Below are 23,762 nucleotides of genomic sequence, written 5' to 3'. Positions count from 1 at the left end.
CCCAACCCACCTGCTCCTCGCTCACCACTAAGCCGATTACACAACGCAACCCTCCTAATCACAGCGCAGCGTTTGTAAACACCGATGTCATCGACTGTAGTTCTAAATCTCCCCCAAATCCCCTCCACCCTTCATCTCGCACCACACCATTTTCTACTGATGTTTTAATCACCAGTGACTGCCATGGAGAGGAGTGAGGGAAACTGTTTGGTTAAATTCTGCCCATAAATGGTTTCAGCTCGACACAGAAATGTGTTCCTTATTCTGAAATGTTCTGTGACCGTGAGGGCGGAGGGCTGCAGCGTTGTGTTTTTTCATGGTTCCATCATCCACCTCCCTGTGTCAAAACATCTCTGCCGCATCATCAATTCGTCCTCAAACCTCTGTAATGGAGATATTAAAACACTTTTTTCCTTTGTGATTAAAATGATCTCTGCTCTCCCCCGCAGCCATACACAAGTAAACAAAGGGGCCTCGCTCACGCATATATTATGACAACCTTTTCTTCAATTGTGCATCTGTGCGTGTTTTTATGTGAGTCACAATGTGTGTCTGTGTGAGTGTGAGACGGATTTAAAGAACAGCACAGTTTACTGGTTCATTAGCAACAGATTAGCTATGCTAATGACATGGACCACCACACAGGGAGACTTTGCTATTATGTTTCTGAAAGGGAAACACGTCTGTCTATGGCTGTGAGTGTGAGAGAGAGAAATGCAGAAAAGTATGGTCCAGGTGTACATTAGTACTGCATGATTAAGTTAGCAAAAAAAGGCAAGCTACACTTACTATAATCATAGTTCAACAGAGGATGTATGGGTAATGAAGTTTTAATTGAGGGAAAGAAGAGCTACTGCCAGAGGACATTGAGGAAAAATAGGGTTTTGTGTTGCTTGTGACCTGCTGTCTCTACGGGTCTCTGTTTCACACAGTGAGAAGGATAGTGAGGGCAAACTGAGACACAAGTACACGCACACGCGACATGCTCATCCAGATCTAAGACGCAAGTTTCCATGTGGCTCCCTCTGATGACATGAAGCATAAATACCAAAAGATGTGTTTGTTTACACCGAAGTAAACTTCCAAAAGTCTTATTGCTTTTTTAATAAGAAAAGTCTGCAATGGAATTCCACATACTGATTTGTAATACAAACAGCGAAAAGGGCTTCAAGTCCAATTTTCTGGTCACTCCTTAATGACGCAGCTCGTTTCTCCTTCTTTTCATGGAATCTCTTCAGCTTCTCTTCCGTGTCATTTAAGCATTTTATTAAAAAAGATGCCCACCACTTGTACAGAAATCATCATCCTCAGGTTTTTTATATTTTGATGGTCTTTTTAAATGATTTTTTTCAGGTTTCCTACACTTGTGACAACACTTTTAAGAATCAAATTTAAGATTTTTTAAGACCTGAGATGAGAAAATTTAATACAACTTCTTGAGCAGTCAAAAATGAGAGGCCGGTAAGATGTCACAGTGCACCAGTTAATGAAATGTCAACTGATATGATTCATTTTAGGGTCATAAAAACCCAACATTGACTGTTTCTGGCACATTTAATGCCTCTTTGATATCAATATATTGTACAGTGATGTTAATCATAACAGACACTACAAGCATTTATGCAAAAACATCTGATAAATGTAGTGAGAAATGAAGAATGGATAAAGACACATCTTAGTCAAAGTGGCTTCTGTTAAGTAAAAATAAGACTTTTTAAGATGTTTGATGGCTGGGATGTCAAACTCAAGGCCCTGGGCCAAATCCAGCCCATGGTAGAGTTATACCTGGCCGGCAAGATCATATCATATTTTTATTAAAACTGAAACATGGACATGAGGTCTGCAGACTTCCTCCAGTACAAAAATGCAAACGTAACCATGGTAATTGAAATATCCTTGTTAAGTCTTACTAATTTTGCACCTCAGAATTCTGACTTAAATTAATAATTTTGACGTTGTATTTCATATTATGATTTTTCAGTTCATGATTTTCAGTTCTTCTTTCGTAATTTCCCCTTTTAGAGTCACAATTTCAATTCTTAACTCCTATTTTACATTTAAAACGTATGATTTTGAGTTTTATATCATATTTTGACCTTGTAAACTCACAATTTCAGATTTGCTCTCATATTTTGACTTAAATCTCATGATTTTGACTTTCTTTCTCATATATTTGACCTTTAATTTTGTGTTTTGGCCTTTTTAACTAGAAAGTTTGCTGTTTATCTCAGATTTATCTCAGATGAGCCTTTAAACTAATTATTTTGACTTTTTTAAATCTTAAAATCATTTGTCATTAGTTCTAAGTTTTTTCCCCATAATTCATTTCTGGTGAAAATGGGGCTGATCGTTTAAGGTTGAATGTTGACCCTGTTAGGCTCTCAGGTTAAACTTAAATTCAGAAGCCAGCCTCTGCTGTGATTGAGTTTGACAGCCCTGGTTCATGGCCTTAAATTCAAAAAGCCCACATAAAGACCTTTAAAGACTTTTAAAGTATTTCCAGGAACCCTCCATTTTGTAAGATTTAAATAATACAGCATTAATGTAAAGTATAATATGTTCATAGTATATAGTATAATTCTTTCGTAACTTTGATTGAAAAAGATTTAGTTGATTTGTCCATTAAAGACTTAATGAATTCAAAGTGTTTGTGTTTAAGAAGAGAGTTGGTGTTACCTTCTGTCTCGGCTGCGGGACCTGTGCGAGCGGTGGCTCCTCCCTTTGTCTCTCTCCCCGCTGTGACTCTTCCTCCTGTAAGATGAACTGTGAGACGAACTGCTGCTGGAACGTTTTCTCCTCCTGGCCCACGGACACAAAAACAAACAAATTTAATTTCTATTACTGGCAGGATCCTCAAAACTAAACATCAATCAGACAGCGGGGTTATTGTTTCTGCAATTAATCATTTTGTGTTTCTGGCAAATCTGCACCAGTGAAACATGTAAATGTGTTCTGAATGTGGTTTACAGGGGGAAAAAAGCTCCCAGAATTTCTGAGAACATACATTTGTTATTTGGAAAGATATTACCATTGTCATTCAGCTCAATTGTATAGTTTTTCTGAGTTTATTTTCTATAAAACATGCCTTGTTTTCGTTGACCACATCAAATCAAACGCCATCCTTGGAAATTCATCCCTCTCCACATGAGTGAAAACTTTATTTCTAATTTGTTTTGCTGTTTATTTAAGGGGCAAATATGTCCAAATGTCCCAGACAACCTCCAAAACATGAGAACAGCTGACGGCTACTTTGCATTAGTGAACATGCCCGTCTACAGCCAAGAGCAGCAGAGCCACGCAGGCTGCCCTACAGTTCCTCCACAGGGGCCCTTTGGTGCTCCGCTGCTCTTTAATGTGGCTACAGCGGTGTGTGTAGCTTCTATTTTCCAAACACTGCTCACACCGCGTTCCTATTGATATCATGTAGCAGGAGGCATTTATGGGGCTGAATGTAAATGCAGAAACCTCCCCCCTCTCTTCTGCTGCGCAAACAGTTTGAGCAATATTCATTATTTAAAATCTCTTCTTTTGTTTCGCCAAAGCTAAAAACACCCAAATCTTTGAGCACACACTGAAAAAACATAGGCAGTCCTATGGGAGCTCTTCAAGATTGAGGGGAAGGGGAGAAAAAGGAAAAGCAATACAAATAACGGAGAGGCTGAACTATCAAACCAGATTTGTACCACTTAGAGGAGCGCAGGAAAGATCCATTAGTATTCCAAAGGCTGGATCCCACGAGCGGGGCCCTTATGAAATAACTTCCGCAGCCCTGGTACAGCCGCTTCACACATTACACAGAGAAAACACACAGGAGTGAGCTGAGGAGTTTTTCTGGAGGTTGGTGTAAGCTCACACATTTTCACTAAATCCTGCATGGACTTAATGTAATAAACACGCAACAGCCCAAACACTTGCACGAGTAAAGGAAGCTCTCTAATGTATTAGCACATGTGAGGTTTGTTTATACCATTTGTACATGTGCAGGTTGCAGTGCTGGACCATGTGTGTCCTCTTTCATATGAGCCTATTTACAGAACAAGTCTGGCACAAACAGACTCACACAAGGTCTTAGTTAATTGATCAAAACATATGGCTAATAGATGAGGGGCTGTGGTCCTAGGGTTTACACCACCCCACTCCCCTTTACAGACAGCCAGTGACTTCCAATCAGCAGTAATGGACCTTGACCAAGCTTCATAAATAATTACAATCAACTGGCCTTGTCTGAACAGCAGCACACAGCCAGTGGCAGCTGTGGACAGAAGGAGGAGGCCACGTCCAGCTACTGGCCACTTGAGAAGATGTCGGATTAGTGGTGAAGCTGCTAAATTACAAAGTGAGGGATTTTGTAAACACGAGGAGTAGCATTTGTGTGTGACCTTTTATTTCTCCGATGAGACACGCCTTCAGATAGCACTTACTTTTTGAGACAGGACACAAAATGAGAAATCTACAAACAGCCATGTCTCCTAAACTTCAAACTATCTTCCTCTCTCAGATAACCTCTACCAAGAATACACGCATAACTGTGCCAGTTTAAGCTTTAAAATTAGCTTAGACTCAATCAAAACTTGTTAATTTCATTTCTGGGTCATATCAGAGTAGAGTCTTTCACTTTGTAACAGAGACAATTAACCAAATCAGTTCATTTTCATTCTCCAGTTTACTAAGAAAGTGATCTATAGGTTTATTTCTTCTGGACTATTGTAATCTCTTTATTCCAACATCAGCATACATAACAGCAAAGGACCACAGCTAATTAAAAACATGGCTGCCCAATGAATTTATTTATTTACATGTCTGGCCATTTACATGACCTATCCCACATGGGATTATTCACACATTAACTGAATAATGGTACTTATTTCAGAATAGTGTTGGGCAATTAATCCAGTTTCTATTTCAAGAGCGTTAAAAACGGTTAAAGTTGGATAAGATGTTGCAAAATTGACAAGTAATTATGTTTTATGAACATGATCTCAATGTCAATCAAAATAATCTGGATTATGATTTTTGCCATAATCCAGCAGCCACATTCCAGAATGTCTGTAATTTCTTTCTTATTCTCAACACATTTCATGGTTGTCAGTGCTTTTATAAGGATGTGAAGGGCACAGTCAAAAGTCCAAAGGTGTGAGGAAAAACTTTAAGGGAGCAGGTTACTGCTGTCTCTTCTCTGGTCTCTAGATGTCTGCAACAGACACTAAAGATAACAGGAATTTTAGTGAGATGATAAAGTAGCTTAACAAACGTATTTGCTGACTGGTAAATAAAACAGCCACCAGTGTAGAGTCTGATGAAGCAGAAAGAGCCACACAGAGAAAATAGTATTTTACTTCTCTGTACCACCACTTCGTCACTAGCTGCACTCACTCTCTACCTGATCAACCACCACTGTGCTCCACCCCCCCTCTCTCTCTTTCACTCTCTCTCTCCTTCTTGAGGCAGCTGTGGGTTGAAACTTTGAAAATAATGTATATGTATCATTTAAAGCCATGGTTCTCAATTGGTGGGTCTAAACCCAACATGTAGCCTTTTTTGTTTGCAAAGTGTGTTTGGGTATAAGAAAAGCTGGGGCAAAAACTTTACAATGTGTGATTATTTTTAGGGAGTTAGGTACGTGGTAAGGTAAACAATGCTGATTACCAGCCACTGTCATAAACAAAGGAAGCAGATGAGGTTAGAGCTGGTTAGAGCAATATGATGTCAGAAATATTGAAAATTTTGACAACCTAACACCAATGCCTATTCACTAGCTAAGGCACTCCTGCAGGGCCCTATAAGCAGCTCCTCAACTCTCAACAAGATGTCCAAAGCGTTGCCATGTCTTGTGGTGAAAGATTGTCATATAGTATAGATATAGTGTTAGTGTAGGTAAGTAAGTAAGAAAGTAAGTAAAGAAGTAATAAAATAGATCTATTGCATTGGCGCTTGCTAAATTGGAAGAGTTAACACTCCTCTCAAAATGTGCGGTCTCTCCTCAGATTTACATTCAATAAAGACAAAAAGCCAAAAATAACCCTTAGAATTGATGTCAACCAGAACACAGAGAAACCCCCTGTTGTAGCTGGGCTGCTAAGTCAGGAGGTTAGTCTTAAAAAGGCAAGAAAATTAGCAATATTATTAAACCATGGTTTAGCTTTGCAACCAGGAAGTGGAAATGCATTTTGATGACTCTTTAATTCAGCAACAGAGCCCCTGGAAATGACATACAGTCTGTCTTTCACATGGACACATCAGCATTAACACCAGTTACTCAGATGATACATAGACAGCATGCTATCCACTCTCACCTTCTGTCTCTGGAGCGAGATCGACTCCGACGGCTGGACCTCCGGCTCCGGCTGCTGGTCACCCTGCTGCCGGAGGAAGAAGACGAATCAGAAGAGGAGGATGACCGACGACGCTGCTTTCTCCTTCTCCTGCTCCGGCTGTCCTCTTCACTGTCAGACGAGCGCCGACCCATCCTGGCTGACTGTCAGCTGGAATAACAAACGCATGATGAGACACGCGCATGAGAAAACTGACAGTTAGTATAAATGTCATGCAAGATCGGTGTTAATTTAAATATGTGAGCACCCGAAAGAACATTAATCTTCCATTACACACAAAATGTTTTATTATTTTAGCCACTTGGGACAAAAGTGGTCCTTTGAAGATGTAGATGTTCATAAGCTAGCTGTTAACATGTAGCTCTTTCGCTTGTCTTCGCAACTATAGGTGTACAAGTAACAGTGTGGGGACGAAATCAACTTACTAGCTCAGGTAACACCTTTCTTACTCATGTCAAGAAAAAAACAACAAAGATAAAGACATTTCTTCTCTGCTGAGGCTAGCTAGCATGCTATCATTGCTAACTCAAATAGCGGTTTGTTGTGGCTGGCTGTATGAACCGGAGACTTGTAATCACGTAAGGCACGCATGTCTCACACTGTAGTCGGTAAACATTACAGAGAGACAAAAATAAACAATCAAGAAGTTACCTTGAAATGAAAATCCCGCTTCTCTCCTTTAAACCTCTGTGAAGCTCCACATTACAGCCATGCACTGTACACAAGACTCGACTCATCGAACCAGAGTGCACGGATTTACTCCAGACAGAGGAGTCAAACACAGAGCAATCGATGAGGGACTGCTCTCATGAGGTATCATAATACGACCTAATTACTTTGTTTCACTAATATCTTGAGCCATTAAAAAGGTTTTAATTATTTTTTCAAATAATTTTTAGAAAATGAAATATGACAATGTAATTAAATTAGCTTGAGGTGATCTAGTCAGATTTGAGGGTCTTAAGCATAGTTCATTTAAATTTTTGCAAGAAGAGAGTAAAATTCATTTTGTTGAAAACAGAACCTTTTTTGTTTTTTATATCACAGAACAGTCTTGATCGCAAAAGTATGAGTGACCTGAAAAAAAAGGCATCATATTTTCTTAACTTTTTAACCTTATTTTGCATGCATCCTCCATTTTTTATTTAACTATCCACTTTGTCCAATTTATTTACAGTAATAACTTCTTTAATATTTCATTTCGATCCAAGTACACTGTAAAAAAAGATAACATCAATGCTACTCAGAAACACTGTTGAACTCAGTTTTTTTTGTAACCCGTATAAACACATATAAACTAGTTACTTGTAATCTCTGGCCATAAAAGCTAAAGAACTTGATTTACTTAACTTTACTTGTTTTAAACAAATTAAGTATTTAGAACTTTTTTCCCTGCACTGTAAGATTGAACTGTAAAAAGTTGTGTAAAAATTAGCTGTGTGTACTTTAAACTCCAAAATAGCTATTTCAGATCTATTTTTCTGAGTTGACAGAAAACATTTTAATTTTAAAGTTAACAGTGCTCAATTTAAGATTTTTTTGTCATTGTACTCGACTTATTTGACTATCATCACTACCATCCATTAATCTACACAGTTTTCCCAGAATGCCTTTGGGCATTACCTCATTTTGCACAGAGAGTGAAGTTACCATCTTAGTTAAATAGGTCTTCCCTGGGGGTGTTGATGATAATTGCAGAGCTCCCTGAACTTTAATGAGACATCAGCCACTGGTTCAGTGGGTCACTAACAGCCATTGTTGCATATTAATTGCTTAAGTTAGCCTACGTTAGGTGGAATGGTGACTTAAAATGTCTTAAAAACTATTTATTTAGTGAGTACTACTTGAATTTTTAAGCTAATCAGAAACCTATAATATTTTAAGTTATATGATCCTACCAGGGTTGACAGTGCACTAAAAATTGTTGAATCAAAAGTAGGACTGTCGAAAGATTAACATTTTTATTTTTGATTAATAAGAAGTTAATAGAAGTTATAGTTAATCACGATCAATCACACCCTTTTTATGGCATTTTAAAATTCGACCATTTTGCTTTTAAAATAGCTCTTATATCATTCTGGATTTTTGTAATGTCTTAAACCAAGGGTGATTGACTTACTGTTTGGAAACAGGCCTGCTTTAATAGGTAGAATGAAGATCATGACATGAACTTTACCACGGAAAAAGGAACTTTTTATGGATTGAAAAAGAAATAGGGGTCGGTAAGACATTGAATATTTGATAACAAAAGGTACAGAGGACTTTTGACATGTCCACTGGGCTGTCTGTGAGGTTTTTAAGTGAAATGAGACATTAAAGAGCAGTGGTGGATTATTTTACATCACTGTGGCTGCAGGGAGACGGAGAAGGGGCTTGAACAGTGTATTAATAGAGACAATAAAGTATGCCATCATTTCTAAATTATTTTTTGAGAAATCATTAGTTAATCGCAATTAATGTGATTAATCTTGTTAGTCCTAATTAGAAGTATTGCACACTCAAAGTAGAAGATTTTGCTTAAGTACAGCAACGTCACTGCTTTAACTGATGACTTACGATTGTTTCCTATCACTTCATTTTTACTGTATCAGCCTGAGTGTATTGTTTGATGAAGCTGTGTATTGCTGCCACTCTTGGTCAGGTCTCCCTTGATAAAGAGATCGGTTGATCTCAATGGGACCAACCTGGTTAAATAAAGGTTAAATAAAATAAATAAATACAACTCAAATAAACATTTGAATCTCAGTTTTGATCACTTAATACGTTTTAAACTAGCATCGAAGACTTACAATAATTAATTTAAAATGAGTACAGCGCATTTAAAATGACAACATTAGCATCAGTATTTATTACTCAGAAATATTAAATTAGTGTAATTGCAGAGCATTTAGAATAAATGATATGAAATCATGAGTTTCCACTTTTTTTTTTTTCATTTGTAGGTATGCTTAACTCATTTTATTTTACAGTGTATAAGTGGACATTAAGCAAATAGAGAAAAAATCAGAGGTTGTCAATATTTGAATGAAGTTACTGTTGCTTGGATTTATAACAGACTATTTTCAACACACAGGGCTGAAAATGCAATTCACTCAAACATTTACAAAATATAGAATAACTAATTTCCCGATTTTATTTATTTTTAAAGTAGAAAAAAAACGAATAAAGGGGCATAAACGACCAGTTTCACTGACAACATGAATGAGTAAATAAATCAATAAAGGACGGCAGATAGAAACAAGATAATGGAGATTTGACTGCAAATAGACACAAGAGGCTGCTTATCAGTGCGATTAGGAATTCAGCCTGCTTTGAGCTGCAGCAGAAATCATCGTAATTAATGCCTAAGGTTCAAGCTGAAACACTGTTAATATTTAATTAGGGGAATTGTTGGAGCTCTAGTGTGGAAATGGGGCTTTATATAGATTATCAATAAACACGCTTAATTTTGCATCAAATTCATCCCGATGTGTTCAGAATCCCGCTGTCTCCTGTTTCCTCCATGCATATATGTCGCCTCTTCCTCCTCATTTAATTGCTCTCCCCCTCTCTCTCTCGCTCTCTCTCTCTCTCTTTGAGCTGATTTCCTAACCTTCACCGCAACTCAAACATTGTTTATTTATTTTTTGCAAATATAAGCGATGATGATTTCAGCGGGAAAAAAGAGGCGAGTTGAAAACGTTACTAATTAGTGAGCCCAATGGCAAAACATCGCAAGAGGCATGGTAATGAAGCGTTTAGCTGCTATTTAACATCCTAATGGCTTAAAAAGTCCACTGAGAATTAATATTAAGCGATATAGGCTCACTAATGATGACAATTTGAAATACATAATTGCAGATTAGAAACGTAAAGAAACGCTGCAAAGCGGTGGGACCGAATAATTTGTCCCAAAAACTTTGATAGATTAAATCACTGTTGTTTTTTAAACGTTCAGTATGCTCGATATCTTTATTTTCTGCTTATTATTATTTTAATTAGAAGAATAAACATTATTTTGACTGATTAAAACTTTGTTTTACGAATTAAACCATTTTTCAGTGACACTGCATTTCAAAATAAAAGCACGAATCTCGAGACGACTATAACTTAAGAATAAAAACTGCAGCAGGCCAAAGCCAACTATGTTTAAAGCGGGGCTAAAGGCAAACATGCTCGCTGGAGCTGCTTCTTTCTCCTGAAGCTCCTCTTCCTCTCTTTTTTTTCCTGACCGTATCATCGTTGTGACTTATTTTCCCCCAGATCACAGAGATATACTGAGGAGGAAGGACTCTTCATCCATGTGCTTTCCTCTGTCTCTCTCTCTCTCTCTCTTGTCATTTTCAGATATTTTTAAGCCACACCCCTGCAGAGAGAGAGAGAGAGAGAGAGAGAGAGAGAGAGATCCATGAGCATCTCCCGGGTGTTTAAAAAACTAACTCAGGACAATAGCAGCGAATGAGCGCTTAATTAAATTAATTAGTCCTTCTTGTCAATCTCGGATTAATGGCCAATAGCGACGGTGCTGCTTAATGTTTTTTCCTACCTCTCTCTCTCTTTCTCTCTCTCGCTCTCTCTCTCGTATAAGTGAAGAAGGGGAAGGGGGGCTCATCCCGGCATCCTGAGGGGAGGTAATTTGCACGGATCAAGGGGGCAAGGCGCCGCAAAGTATAAATACTGTGACTTCAATAGAGGAGCACCAGCAGGTTCCCAACTCCGCTACCAAAGGAGGAGGAATTGGCTGAGAAGATTGATTCTTTATATATTTTTTACCTCTTCTTCCCAGAGTTGGCACTAGAAGCATCATCATCATCATTTTCCAAAGTGGGGGTCGACTTTAAACCGAGCCACACCATTGATGTCTTAAGCTGTCGTGGAGCAGAGGAGTGTGTGAGTGAGAGTGTGAGTGTGTGTGTGTGTGTGTGTGTTTTCTCAAAGAGGAGAGCAGGCAGGGATGGAAGAGCTCACCGCGTTCGTCTCGAAGTCTTTCGATCAGAAAGTGAAGGAGAAGAAGGAAGTGATAACCTACAGGGAGGTGTTGGAGACCGGCTCCACGCGAGCAGGGAGCAGGGAGTCTTTATCCGTGGAGCCAGGAAGCCGAGAGGAGGCGGCGGCGGCAGGAGGAGTCACCCGGAACGTGGCGCTCTCGCCGGGCAGGGAGACGGACATGCTCGGCCCGGAGAGGATCAGGGACGCCGGGAGCCCCAAACTCATAGACGGTAGGAGTGCATGGTGTTCTTTGGCACGGTCTGCGAAAAGACAGAGGAGAAAACAGACGTATGGTAGACGAAAGTCTGCGTCAGTGTAGTTTTATCTGCGAAACAGAGAAAAATCTTCATTTTGGCGTCTTGTTACGCTCCAAACTGAAGCTGCAGACTTTGGGAGCTGAATTTTATCGACCTGAGTGCAAGTTGCAGCATTATCGAGCTTTTCTTTCTCACCTAGAGAGAGTCATTTGTTTTCGTTCATGTTTTTTCCTTTTGCATGGTAAAAGTCGCCTTCCTCAAGGCTTCTAGAATCAATAATATTTTCATTCTTCATAAAAATCCTCCCAGCTTTTTTGAAGTTTGTAGTCTGGTTTAAAATCCAATACTTACCCTTTTGCGCCACAAAAGGCCTTACTCAGAAATATTATAAACAAGGCCTCAGGCAATCCAATCACCATCTTTTATTATATGATGAAATGTAGAAGTGAAACAATTTTCATATGTAATATAAAAGGAAACAAAATAAAAATGATGCGCAAATTATGCGTAAAAACGCATCAGTGGTGCGTATTTGAGCCCCAGTATCACAATGTAGCCCCCTTTATTTTTATTAGAAGACAATAGTCAGACATGTTAATTTATCTGCTGCATTTGTTTAAACGAAAAGACTTTCAAACAGCTGACACACTCATCCCTGCACGTGAAAGGTGGAAATCACATCCTGTCAGTTCTGCAGTCCCTCTGTGGACACCGGATGTCTGTTTCAGGTGTGAGAGCAAGTCAGGTGCAACAGCAGAGGGCTGGAATAAAAGAACACTACAGAGATAGCAAAAAATAAACTGAAAGAGAGAAATTTTAGAACGTTTATGTTTTTCTTTAATTTGATCTTTTTATGTCCAACGAAAAAAAAGAGGCAAATAAATATAGGGGGTTTTACGCAGCGTTAATGAGCAAACTATCATTTGTTTTCAATAACACAGACTGTATTATATTCCCTTTTTATTCTTCAATTTGCCAGACAACAAACAAACTAAACAAGCAGTTCTCTTGGGTGAATTAATTTTCCAAACCTTGGTGAAAACGTCCCAGCTCTCAGGAGCAGATCCATGTCAGAGTTTGGTTGTAAAAACTGACATGTGTTCGTCCTGGGCAGCAGCGTGGTTAAAGGCGGAACAGATACAAGCGAGTATCAGACATCCAACAGTGGGCACATGCAGCGTTGCATATTTATAAGCGGTAAATAATTAAAGAGCTTTATGTAGCTCTACAAAACATCCGAGCTCTGATAGCTTGCTGCTCTTTCAGGGCTGGCCTGGTAGGGCATGTATTGCTTTCTCTTTTTATTATCAGAGGTTTTATTTCAGTTTGCTGTGGATCGATATTCTTTCCTCGCACAGTTTTTTTGCACTGACTCAGGGATGGAGTGCACGTTTTGGGGGTGTTTGCAGACTCTCAGAGCGTTTTATTTTACTGTAAGGGATATAAAATGATGTTTCAAGCTGTGTTTTTAGAAGGGTATGTGATTTCGAGAGGGACAACCCGTTTGCCAAACAATCTGAAAGAGTGTTGCTGTTCTCCATCTCTGATGGTCTGTTTTACGCACGCAGGCACCACGGACGTGAAGGAAAGAAAAGAGGACTCGAAACCCATCGAGGACGAGACACAGACAAAAATCAAACAGAGGAGAAGTCGGACTAACTTCACATTAGAGCAGCTCAACGAGCTGGAGAGGCTCTTCGACGAGACGCACTATCCGGACGCGTTCATGCGCGAGGAGCTGAGCCAGAGGCTGGGGCTGTCCGAGGCCCGAGTACAGGTAGGGACGGACCTTTACTGAAGAGTACAATAATAATAATTAAAAAAAAAATCACAATTATGTATATTTTAAATGACAATAACACTGAGAAAGGAGGCCTTTTATTGTGGGAAACCAAGCAGCATTAATAGTTTATATTATAAATATGACAGTTATAGGAAAAGTGTATGCGTGAAAAATATTTTTGAGTGCTATAAATGTTTGGATGCAATTTAAAAAAAAACACACTGTCATATTTTCCTTAGGCCTCTCTCTATTTAAATGATTTCAAAATAAATGTAACCTTTCTCTGGTTCTTACAAGCTTGATATTAGAGAAAAATACATTTAATACTGAATTCATAGAGGCGTGTGTTTGTGGCACAGCTCAGCTGATTCCCATGCTGTTGTAGTTTTTAATAAGTTCAGGATTTTCCATGAAAATATCCATTTTTTTTTCTTTTTACCAAAAACGATCGTTTTCCCCTCTTAAGTCGTCTTAATCATCTCACTTATGTCTCAGTCAGGCCTCTCTTTCTTGTGTCACGAGACTCCTTTGTAATCTCTACTGTCCGACCAAACAGTAACAAAAAAAAAAGGCCTATAAATATTTGCCTTCACTTTCATGGTGTATGTTACCACAAGTCTCCTGTTTTGGGAGTGATGCTGTCGTTTTTTCATGGGGGACACACCATCTGCGCAGAAACCCAGTAAGGCTTCAGGGGACAGGAGGGGAGAAGAGGAGGAGAGGGGGGGGGGGGGGGGGGTTCAGTCAGGGAAGGGAGACATGTCTTGTGTAACAGGAGCAGGGAGGGGGCAATGAATGAACTTCTCTTTTGATTTCACTTAAAAACCTTACAATAAGTCCAGACTAGTTGGAGTTGACGTATTTAAGGAGGATGCAGCATTTTTTTAAGGATGTGTAAATCATAAATGGAGGCCCCAAAATGATCACGACTCAACCCTGAAGAAAGTTAAAGGCAGCTTTTCGCAGGGCTCTCCCGTCCTGATCTGGAATCTCCCCAATAAGGCGCATTGTGTCCCGGACAAGGCGCACAGCTCGGGGATTTACATAAATTACTATTTCTGGCCGCTCTCTTTCCTACTTTCTGTTATTTCTTTACCAGTTGCATGCATATACTATACATTTATTTAGATTTTTCCCTCCTTTAAAAAAAAATCAATACCAGGAGGGCTTTATCATGGCTATAAATTAGAGCAGAAGATGCTCCAAAGCACTTCCGATTGACATGCACTGTGGTCAATAAATGAAGCCAGCTGACAGATGAATCAATATGATATTTTTCGCTGTGTTTATGAGCCTAATGTATGTGAGACTGCAGACTGACATGTTGTTGTATTGTGGGCTAATTTGGGCCGAGCTTTGTCTACGAGATTCAAAGCAGATTAATCTTTTAATCTGCGTTTCAAGGCGTTTTTTAATTCTCTGAAAGTGACGCTCGCCGATTTGAACAGAAAGAGGGAAAAAAGGGAGACGTGTGCTGCCTTTGAAGCCGCTCTTCTTCCTCTGTGTTATGGCGGTGATTAGACAAAAACTGCGAGGCTATTTAAGCGTTTCTGTGACATGGATTTTGTGCAGATAAGGGTAATTAATTTCAGCGGTCATTTAATGAGAGAGAGAGAGGGAGATGCTCTCAGATCGCCTTGCTCTGATGTCCCAAAAAGCGTAATAGCGTTGCTGCCATTCGATATCTGAGAGTCCATTCAACTCTTCGGGGACACTAATCTATAGAAAGATGAAACCAGCGCTGACAAGGTTATTTATTATAGTCCAATAGTGCTGCACATTTTCAACAAGGGTGTTTCTACGCTCCTAATATGCTTTTAATGTCCCCTCATTCTCGTGGATTTACTACTTTTCCATTTTTGTTCTCCTCCCTCCTTCCTTCCCTTTCTTTTTTCTCCTAGACTAAATGAAATAATTCAGATCCGGGGTTAAGCTGTGTCATTAATATTTCAGTGCTCCTCGGGGATATTGTTTTTCTGCGGTTGTTGTCACTTTGAGAGGAATTACACATGGCCTCACAAGCAGCTGCCAATCAGCGGCTCTCTAATTAATTTCTGTCCCTGCAGGTTTGGTTCCAGAACAGAAGAGCCAAATGCAGAAAGCAGGAGAACCAGTTACATAAAGGTAAGCTTTCATCCTGAATGCATGCTCCCATTAACACAAAAAAAACTACACACGACTACTTCTGTTTTATTCTATTTTATTTCAAGGCTCAAATGCGCAGAGCATCCTTCATCTTTACGCAGTATTTACGCACAAAAAAAAAGAGAAAGCACCGTGGTTTGGGAGACTTTCCTCACAATTAGGCTATCGTCTGTGCTTCTGTTTTTTTTTCTTTCAGGAGTCCTGATTGGAGCAGCCAATCAGTTTGAAGCTTGTCGTGTAGCGCCATATGTCAACGTGGGGGCTTTACGGATGCCATTCCAACAGGCAAGTCACTTTGAAGCGTCTACTCTTAAAACCAGACCAATCCCCGGACTGCTGTCTTGGCACAGGCTCTGCACAAGTGCTATGTAGGGGGGTAACTAAAACTCTTACAGTGACAATAAAAACAGTGTGCCAACACAGGGTAGCCTGTACAGACTAATTGGAAAAGTCCCTCTATTGTTTTATGGGGCATTTGTATGCCTACTTTACTGGAGTAGGTAGTCCTAATGTTGGATAATGAAAGACGTTTTCTCATGTCTTCTTTACATCACTCAAAAATCAGGAGAAATTTGGATGATGAGAACAAGTGTGCACCTGTTGTAGGGTGTGTGGACAGTGTGAATCCTGCATATAATTTTTGCTCTATTTAGTTCCAATCTGGGTTTATCATCCTGGAGATTTACACATGACAAAAGGCAGAACTGAGCTCAGATTTCACGCTATTGACGTATAAATACAACTCACATTTGATCTGTAATTCTCAACACACCCAACAATGACCTCATAAAAAGATGGCCTCCAGTGATATTGCGCAATGACACTATGGTAGAAAAGCTGAGAGTTCAATCATGAAGTGCAGCTGAATAATGGCCCCTTTAAGCACGAGGTCATCCCACCTCCTCACATGAGTAAACAGTGATTACATCTACAACAGTGACACTAGTGAATGACCCTCAGACACAAAGTTAACGCATGTTCTCCCCCTTCTCTCCCCACCCGTGCGTCCCGTCCTGTAGGATAGTCATTGCAACGTGCCGCCCTTCTCCTTTCAGGTGCAGGCGCAGCTGCAGCTGGACAGCGCCGTGGCTCACGCGCAGCACCACCTGCACTCCCACCTGGCTGCGCACGCGCCCTACATGATGTTCCCCGCGCCGCCGTTCGGACTGCCGCTAGCAACGCTCGCGGCCGAATCTGCATCCGCCGTGGCCGCGGCAGCCGCCGCCAAGAACACCAGCAAGAACTCCAGCATCGCCGACCTGAGACTGAAGGCCAAAAAGCACACGGCTGCGCTGGGACTGTGACGCCAGGTGGCCGGGTGGACGCAAGCCGTGCACGCGCTATCCGCCACATACGCGAGACTGAGAGACGCTGAACACTCACGAAGTGAGACAACACAAGGACTAAGTGAGAAAAAATTATCCAAGGACGATATTTATGATTTTTTAAATGAAGGACGGCGAGTATAACTTTAAGAATATAGGCTATTTATGAGATAAAGAAAAGACAATGAAAGAAAAAGACTGTGACGTGATAGCCTACGCAGAGGAGATTTTTGGACGGGAATGGAGAGCACGCGCTTCTTCAGGAGGACGTTCTGAGGAGGAGGAAGCAGCTGGGACGGTCGATACTTTGTCAAACAAGGCGAACCATTCTGCAGTTGTTTTATTATTATTATATTATTATTATTATTAATGTTATGATTTTATTTGAACTCAAATAGAGGCTGGCCTCGTTCTTAAACACTTTCTCTGTAAAAAGACAGAGCAGGTTACACAAAGTGACATTAATCCAAGTGTTTCTTGTCTAAAAATCAAAAAATGCCCAAGCAGTGTTAGAATGAGCTCGTCTCCATCTCTCCTCTCTCTCTCTCTGTCTTTGCTCCCCTCTCACTTGAATGTTTGACCTTGTTTGGACCTCCTCTGGTAAAAGGTGAGACTATAGGCAGATTATAATATAGGCTATGTGTAGGCTAAACTCAGCTTTTCCCCAGCCACGATAACCGGATCTAGTGTCCATATAAGGTAATAATGTGCCCCCCTTTTTAAAGGATTACGTCATAAATGCCATTTTTAACACGCAGGAGGACTGTAAGCGAAGCGGTACGGGCACGTGTAAAATATGTTTATACACAAAAAAACATGCATTATTTTTATTATTTAGTGGCTTTATGAATGCCTTGTGGGGAATTTGTTTATTTTGTATTTTACTTTATTTCCGTGTATTAAAAAAATCATGTGCTTTCTGTATGTAATTTTGATGTTTTTATAACAGTGAAAAGGAACTTACCTGAGGCACGGGTTTCTATGAGAAAAAAAAAGAAAGAATATTCATAAAATTGTTTTACTTTTTCCATCACATGTGAAACGTGAATTCACCCAAACAACAATGTTTTCGTTCCAACAATAAATTAACGAAAGTTTCTTTTAATGACTTGACATTTTTTTTGACGTTTTGAAATTGCGTTATTATTATAATAATAACAATAATTATTATTATTATTGTTGTTGTTGCTGTCGGTGACGCTTTGAGGGTGCTAGTGTTTTTAATAATTCATGCTAGTAGCTTTAGCTCTTTTGATAACGTCACAGTTGTGACAGGCCCGTTTAGTCAGGAACATGGCTGTGTCGCTGCTCTCATGCCAAACCGATACATTATTCATCATCTGGTTATGGAGCGTTTGAAAAGGAGGGCTGGTAATTTCCAGTACATGCTAGAAAAAGTGTCAGATAAAGGATAAAAAGAGGCAGGAGGTTCTCAGTGGCTCAGTGTTGCTCTGAATGCACATTATTATTAAATTAATTCTTTTAAAAAACTCATTTAGGTTTGAACCACTGTTTTTTTCCCCCCGCAACAATTAAATAAGCTAACCCCAGCGGCCTTGTAATTACATTAAAAAGAGATGCATTTTTAATTTAATTAAAACCGCAGTTTGTTTGTTTACACAGCAGCCCCAGTGCCTACATTCAACTTGGCCTTAATCAATTTTTTTTTCACCGGCACTTTTTAAAAAAAAAATGTTGCCAGTAATAAACATTTTTACATAAAAATAATATAGGTTAATGGTATTCGATGTAATTCCAGTTGTATATCCCCACGTTCCGTTTTGAATCTGGCCTCCTGCCCATCTCCACTGAATGGAAATGTTGCCGGTTTATGTGTCATGACCTCAAGTTTGGCAATATGCATGAGAACTTACAGGCAGGGGAAAAAAAGCCTTTGTAAAAAACATATATTTATATCAGCGCCTGCCTCACTTGACTTATAAATGTGCCTGATTTATTCCCTGACATCTTAACCGCCTCCTATTGAACATTTAATAAACACCTGACACGGGAGCCGATAATTATAGGAATCCAGATCGCGTTACCCTTCCGATATTTCCACACAAAACACAATGTCTTTAGCTATTAATTAATACTGATCTCACAGAGTCTGCACTACAGTCTGGAGTGTTTGTGTATCGCGCAGGATTTAGACGCCAAAACTATTGAATTATTGATTGGAAGCCTCGCCAGTAATGGAGGAGAAGGAAACTGCTGAGCCGTGCGCGTGCACACAGCTGCCCCGCAATGGAACAGTAGTCGGGCGCGCGCTTGTCCTGCCACTGTACCGCTGTGGAGGACTGTATTGTGGTGGTGTGTTTTTATTTGTAGTGACCACAGAGTGAGGTCAAGTTCATCAGTGGTGATGCCACATGACTTTCACTTACAGGCATTATTTACGACACGTTATTGCATCCACTATGAGTTACTGAATGTGGAAAAAGTTTGGAGTGAGGCTTTTAATTTAGCTTAAAGGGTTGCAAATTCTCCTTTGGGATACAAATTGAGTTCTTAAAGGTTAATGTAAAAAAAAAGATTTAAAATGCCATAAACTACAAGTGTCAAGAAAACTGAGATGACAATTCTGTAAAGTTTAATGAAACAAAGAATTATAGGAGCATCATTCATTCCCAGCATAATTCAGCATCACCTGAAATTCTCATATCTATCAGAATGAAGCTGTAGATTCACTACAGTGTACACAGATCAGGCCTGTAGCTAACCTTGAGCAGAGCAGGGGACTATTTTTGAAAACGTTTTGTATTCATATTTTTATTTTGAGTAAAAAATGGCAGGCAGCTACAGTAGACGTTATGTCACAGATGCAAGGTCTCAACACAAGCTTTAATGGAAGGACAATGACAAGAGTGTTGCTTTTAAAGAATTGAACTTTTTCTTGGTTGAGCTGTTTTATTGTGGCAGATTAGCTTAGAATTATTGGCTGTTATATTTTAAAGCAGTGGTTCCCAAAGTGGGGGTCGGGACCCCTCGGGAGGTCACGAGACACTGAAGGGCGGTCGTGGGATGCTTTTCAAAAAAACAAAAAAGAATTTAAAATTATTTAAAGTAGTAATAGTGTCATTTAATCACAGTTGTCAAAAATATGTCCTAAAAATGAAAATAAAACCATCCTAATTTAAGATATTGTCCTTCTGGACCCCTACCATCACCTTCGGGAATGTGTATGGCGCTGTTATTTTGGGGGTCACTGCCTGAGAAGTTGGGGAACTCCTGTTTTAAAGGTGCTGTGTGCAAAACAGTCTAGATTGCAATGCTAACTTCTGGTCTTAAGTTTGGCTACCAGTGGAATAAAACAAAAGAGTTTCTGTTATTTGGTCCCTTCTGTGGTACTGTAGAGACAGGAAAGATGCAAAAAATCCAAGATGGCAGGGCCCCCCCCGATCAATAAAAGGCTTGTTCTAAGTAATAAAAATAAAACAATAGTAGGTTATGTATTCAGTTGATTTAGTTATATTATGTTTCATTTAACCAAATTTGTCCCGCTAAATGCTGCTATTACACACTGAACCTTTAAAGGAGGACACAATTGTTTAAAACATGTATAATAAAAGATTTAAACTGTGGACCTTTGACCTTGATGGGGGTTCTTGCAGATTCTCCCTTCTATAGATTGTCCATGATCACGATCCACAGTCAAGCATCAGAGCGTCAGCTATCAGCTTGTTCCTATATGAGGTGTAGCTGTGGAGTGGAGGGCCTCCGCCCAGAGAGGGCCCAGGAGACAATGAGACTGGGACACACAAGTGTTCTCCTGATTAGACATGGAGACGACCAGCGCTCTCGCTCTCCTCTCAACACACTCTTAAGACACACACCCCCGCGCAGCCAGTCGGGAGCCAGCTGATGCATTCAAGCTCGCTCTCTCTCTTTCTCTGGCTTCTTCTCTCGGTCTTTGCTGTCCCCTGTTCTCTGTCTTTATCTCACTCTCTCTCTCATTGTACAACATGTTTGAGGAGGCAAAAGTAGGGCAGTTTTATTCATCAAATGAATGAAAACAACTCTGCGTGCATGTATAAATCCAAATGCATGCAGACTCTTCATCCTGGCCTGCTGGTGACTCACAACAGCACTCCACACGGTGGAATCTTTCATATCAACTGGTGCTGTCTCGTTGCTATATTTACCCCCACTACAACCCCAGAGACAAATACACTACTCTCTCATTTCCTGCACTTGGCCTTTTATCAAATTTGGGCACGTTAAACAATCGCACAGAGGAGTTTTTACTGACAGCTGCATGTGAATGGCTGTGGCTGAATGTGATTGTGTACACTGTTTGGATCCCTGCTTGAATTTATGTGAGAAAAGTATGCGTGCTTTCTCTTCTTCTCTTCTCTTCTCTCTGAGGGCTTGCCTTTGTTACATGTTAGGAGTGCTCAAAGAGCAGGGGCGCACCAAAGACAACAGCCATCAGGAGCAACGGCAGATAAAAGAGCAACTTCAAAGACATCAAATGGAGCGAAAGTGAGAAAGAAACCTGCTGAAAAACTCTCCAATAGCACTCAGGCCAGCAATTAGGACGCCATATATCGCTGCCTGTTATCATGCACCGCGCAGGCCTGGGTGGCTAACCGCAGCACTCGGTGTGGGTTGCAGTCAGCGGAGAATTGCAGCATTCACAGAGCTCGACTGTATTTAATTTCACTGTAGGATGAAAAAGTGGGTGTTCACACAGATTTGACCCCTGCTATGACCAGCGAGGCTTAACTGTGGTGATTACAGACAAAGAAAAACAACAGTCTCTATCTCTAGCTCCCTTCTATTCAAGCGGGCTGAAGTAGAACAAAACAAAACAGAGGTCAGAACAAAACAAGAAGTCTAATTGTTTCACTGTTTCCTGTTTAGGTGCCCGGGGGCAATCTACACATTTTTATGTACTGGCTGCATTTTATTTGTTATTAATTCATTTCCAGTTGCAGCTGGTTTGCAGATTAGAGAGATAACATAATGTATAACTCCCTGCCCTGGGAAGAAGACATAACAAGGGTGTATGTGTTGAGACCTTTAGGCATTAGCAGCTCTGAGGGGGTTTTATTGTTTGCATGGAGAGAAAAAGGGTGACATTTGGTGTATTGTGGATGCACTGGTGGGTGAGTTTGTGTGTGAATGTGCACATTGTGGTTCCAGAGAAAATGAGAAAAATGAAAAAAGACAGAGAGAGAGAGTGATGTTAAACATTTGGCCCATGCCGCGCTGTATTTACAAGCCGGTAAGATCCAATCATGTGTGTGTGAGTATAATCGAGTACTTGCTTTTCAATCATCAGATGTTTGTACACAGACTCTTAAATTACAAAAAGCCTCTCTGAAACACAGGCCCCGACTCGCCTCATATTGATTGTATTCACGCTGTCTGAAGTTTACAGAATGTCATTGTAAAAAATGTCACCAGACGACAAAAAGGCCGACAAATCACCCAATATTTGTATCAGGATGCTCGAGTGTCTTTTTAATGTGGGCGAATCCGGGGAGGTCTGGGATCATTCATTCTGGGGTTAAAGGCTTTTTTCAACATTGCGTCCGGGGAACCATTTATGACCATTTATATATCTTTCAACCACATTCAAATGCTCTCTGAACTGGTGACAGACATGTGCGGTCAAAGCAAAGTTTAACCATGATGGAAAATAGCCCCTGGTTTTCAGTATGAGCATCAATCACCTGTGTACTGTAAATGTTATACTCATAAAGCCATAAATCTACGTATGCACACTATGAAAATCAATACATCTTACTGATGTATGAAAACATACAAATCTAAGATGGATATGCTGCTTGTAATTTACTTACAGATTTTCCCTTTGGTAGTTGCTTACAAACATATCATGGCTTCATGAAAAATGTATTGTGATTGCTCCAGAATGTGACCTAAGGAATCTGTAAACATTAACAATACGTTAGGTGACATTTATTATAGCAAATCAACCTGAACTATGGGGGAATGTGTCAACAGCCAAAATGTTTGAAGAGAGCATCAAAGAAAGCATCAAAGTGGCTGATTTATCATGTTGACTCACTGAACTCCTAATAATAGGAAAATATTCTAAAGTAGCCATCTTTTCAAGGCAGCTTGAGGCAATAGGCAAAGCCTCTTAAAAATCACACAACTTATTGTAGACTCTGATGACAGGAAACTATCAGATAACAGCAGGCTAATAATCGGAACAATTACCATGCACTTCAGTAATGGTTTATGAGGAAAAAACTCTTTACATGACCATGTCAGTCGTTGGATTTCTTTAAAAAAATACATGAAAACAGAAAAATTGCTGCTGGCTTTTGTCCTTTGCAGCCTCTCTACTTTATGCAGCATAAGGCCTGACTCATTAGCTGTGCTGCTAACATTAGTGGTGCTAGCCTAATGTACAGTTCATGTACTGTCTAACGCCATGTCCTGACAGCATGTGAGCAACAGACATTGCGTCAATTTGGACATTTTTAGTCCTCATTGTCTCAGTTAAATATCTAAATTCTCTGCACTATAAATTTCAGTTTTTCCCTTATCAATGATATCAAATCAAGCTCTTTAATTTTGAATTTGGAAAACTGGAAGTGCAGTACTTTGTTTAACCTGACATGTAAGAAACACTGTTTCATATAGTTTCCATTGCATAGGTTATATTTCACATTCATCTGGGATGGCTCACAAACAAAATGTTTGGGAAGGGCACGACTTTTCAAAAAATTCTTGGAACATGACTGGATGAACGTTCTGTCAGTCACATTCATCACTGGCCAATCAGAGCAACAAGAAGATATGATGCAGTAAGCATGCAGCTCTGATAAGAGCTTGTCAGGGAGGTGCAGTTGTAGTTTACGAATGGCGGACCTTGTTGGTGGATCAAACCCATCAAACCCATGCAGAGTCTGGTCAGAAGAGTGAAAACATTTCATCAGACAAGGAAAGCTTTCAGTGCAGCTCTTCGCTCAAC

General features: G+C 40.0%; 2 protein-coding genes across 3 annotated transcripts in view; one reads left to right on the top strand and one right to left on the bottom strand.

The window, feature by feature from the left end:
- Nucleotides 1-7,074, bottom strand: part of rsrc1 (arginine/serine-rich coiled-coil 1) — a 201,786-nt gene extending 194,712 nt beyond the window's left edge. The window contains exons 1-3 of the mRNA XM_041800236.1: nucleotides 6,984-7,074; nucleotides 6,294-6,482; nucleotides 2,677-2,799 (exon numbers count right to left, since the gene is read on the bottom strand). Of these exons, the coding sequence (XP_041656170.1) occupies nucleotides 2,677-2,799; nucleotides 6,294-6,466 (296 nt within the window). The 5' untranslated portion in view covers nucleotides 6,467-6,482; nucleotides 6,984-7,074. The remainder of the gene's footprint in view (nucleotides 1-2,676; nucleotides 2,800-6,293; nucleotides 6,483-6,983) is intronic.
- A 3,957-nt stretch (nucleotides 7,075-11,031) lies between these two features.
- Nucleotides 11,032-17,512, top strand: shox2 (short stature homeobox 2). Of its 2 annotated transcripts, none has more exons than XM_041811343.1 (5): nucleotides 11,032-11,530; nucleotides 13,126-13,334; nucleotides 15,407-15,464; nucleotides 15,682-15,770; nucleotides 16,541-17,512. In XM_041811343.1, exons 1-5 carry the CDS (start codon nucleotides 11,266-11,268, stop codon nucleotides 16,787-16,789), a joined length of 870 nt encoding a protein of 289 aa, XP_041667277.1. In that variant the 5' UTR covers nucleotides 11,032-11,265; the 3' UTR covers nucleotides 16,790-17,512. The 2 variants fall into 2 exon arrangements, with proteins under 2 accessions (XP_041667277.1, XP_041667268.1); XM_041811334.1 differs by having other exon boundaries at nucleotides 16,505-17,512.
- The last annotated feature ends 6,250 nt before the right edge of the window (nucleotides 17,513-23,762 follow it).

Source organism: Cheilinus undulatus, linkage group 2, assembly GCF_018320785.1.
Source record: "Cheilinus undulatus linkage group 2, ASM1832078v1, whole genome shotgun sequence".
Classification (NCBI taxonomy): domain Eukaryota; kingdom Metazoa; phylum Chordata; class Actinopteri; order Labriformes; family Labridae; genus Cheilinus; species Cheilinus undulatus.
The sequence above is the reverse complement of the archived record's forward strand: the minus strand, read 5'-3'. Positions and strand labels throughout refer to the sequence as shown.

Bases quoted from the DNA above. Each gene is read 5' to 3' on its own strand.
- shox2 (XM_041811334.1), top strand. From the start codon at position 11,266: ATGGAAGAGCTCACCGCGTTCGTCTCGAAGTCTTTCGATCAGAAAGTG. The intron at 11,531-13,125 runs GTAGGAGTGCAT...TTACGCACGCAG, and splicing joins GAGCCCCAAACTCATAGACG to GCACCACGGACGTGAAGGAA. The intron at 13,335-15,406 runs GTAGGGACGGAC...CTGTCCCTGCAG, and splicing joins TGTCCGAGGCCCGAGTACAG to GTTTGGTTCCAGAACAGAAG.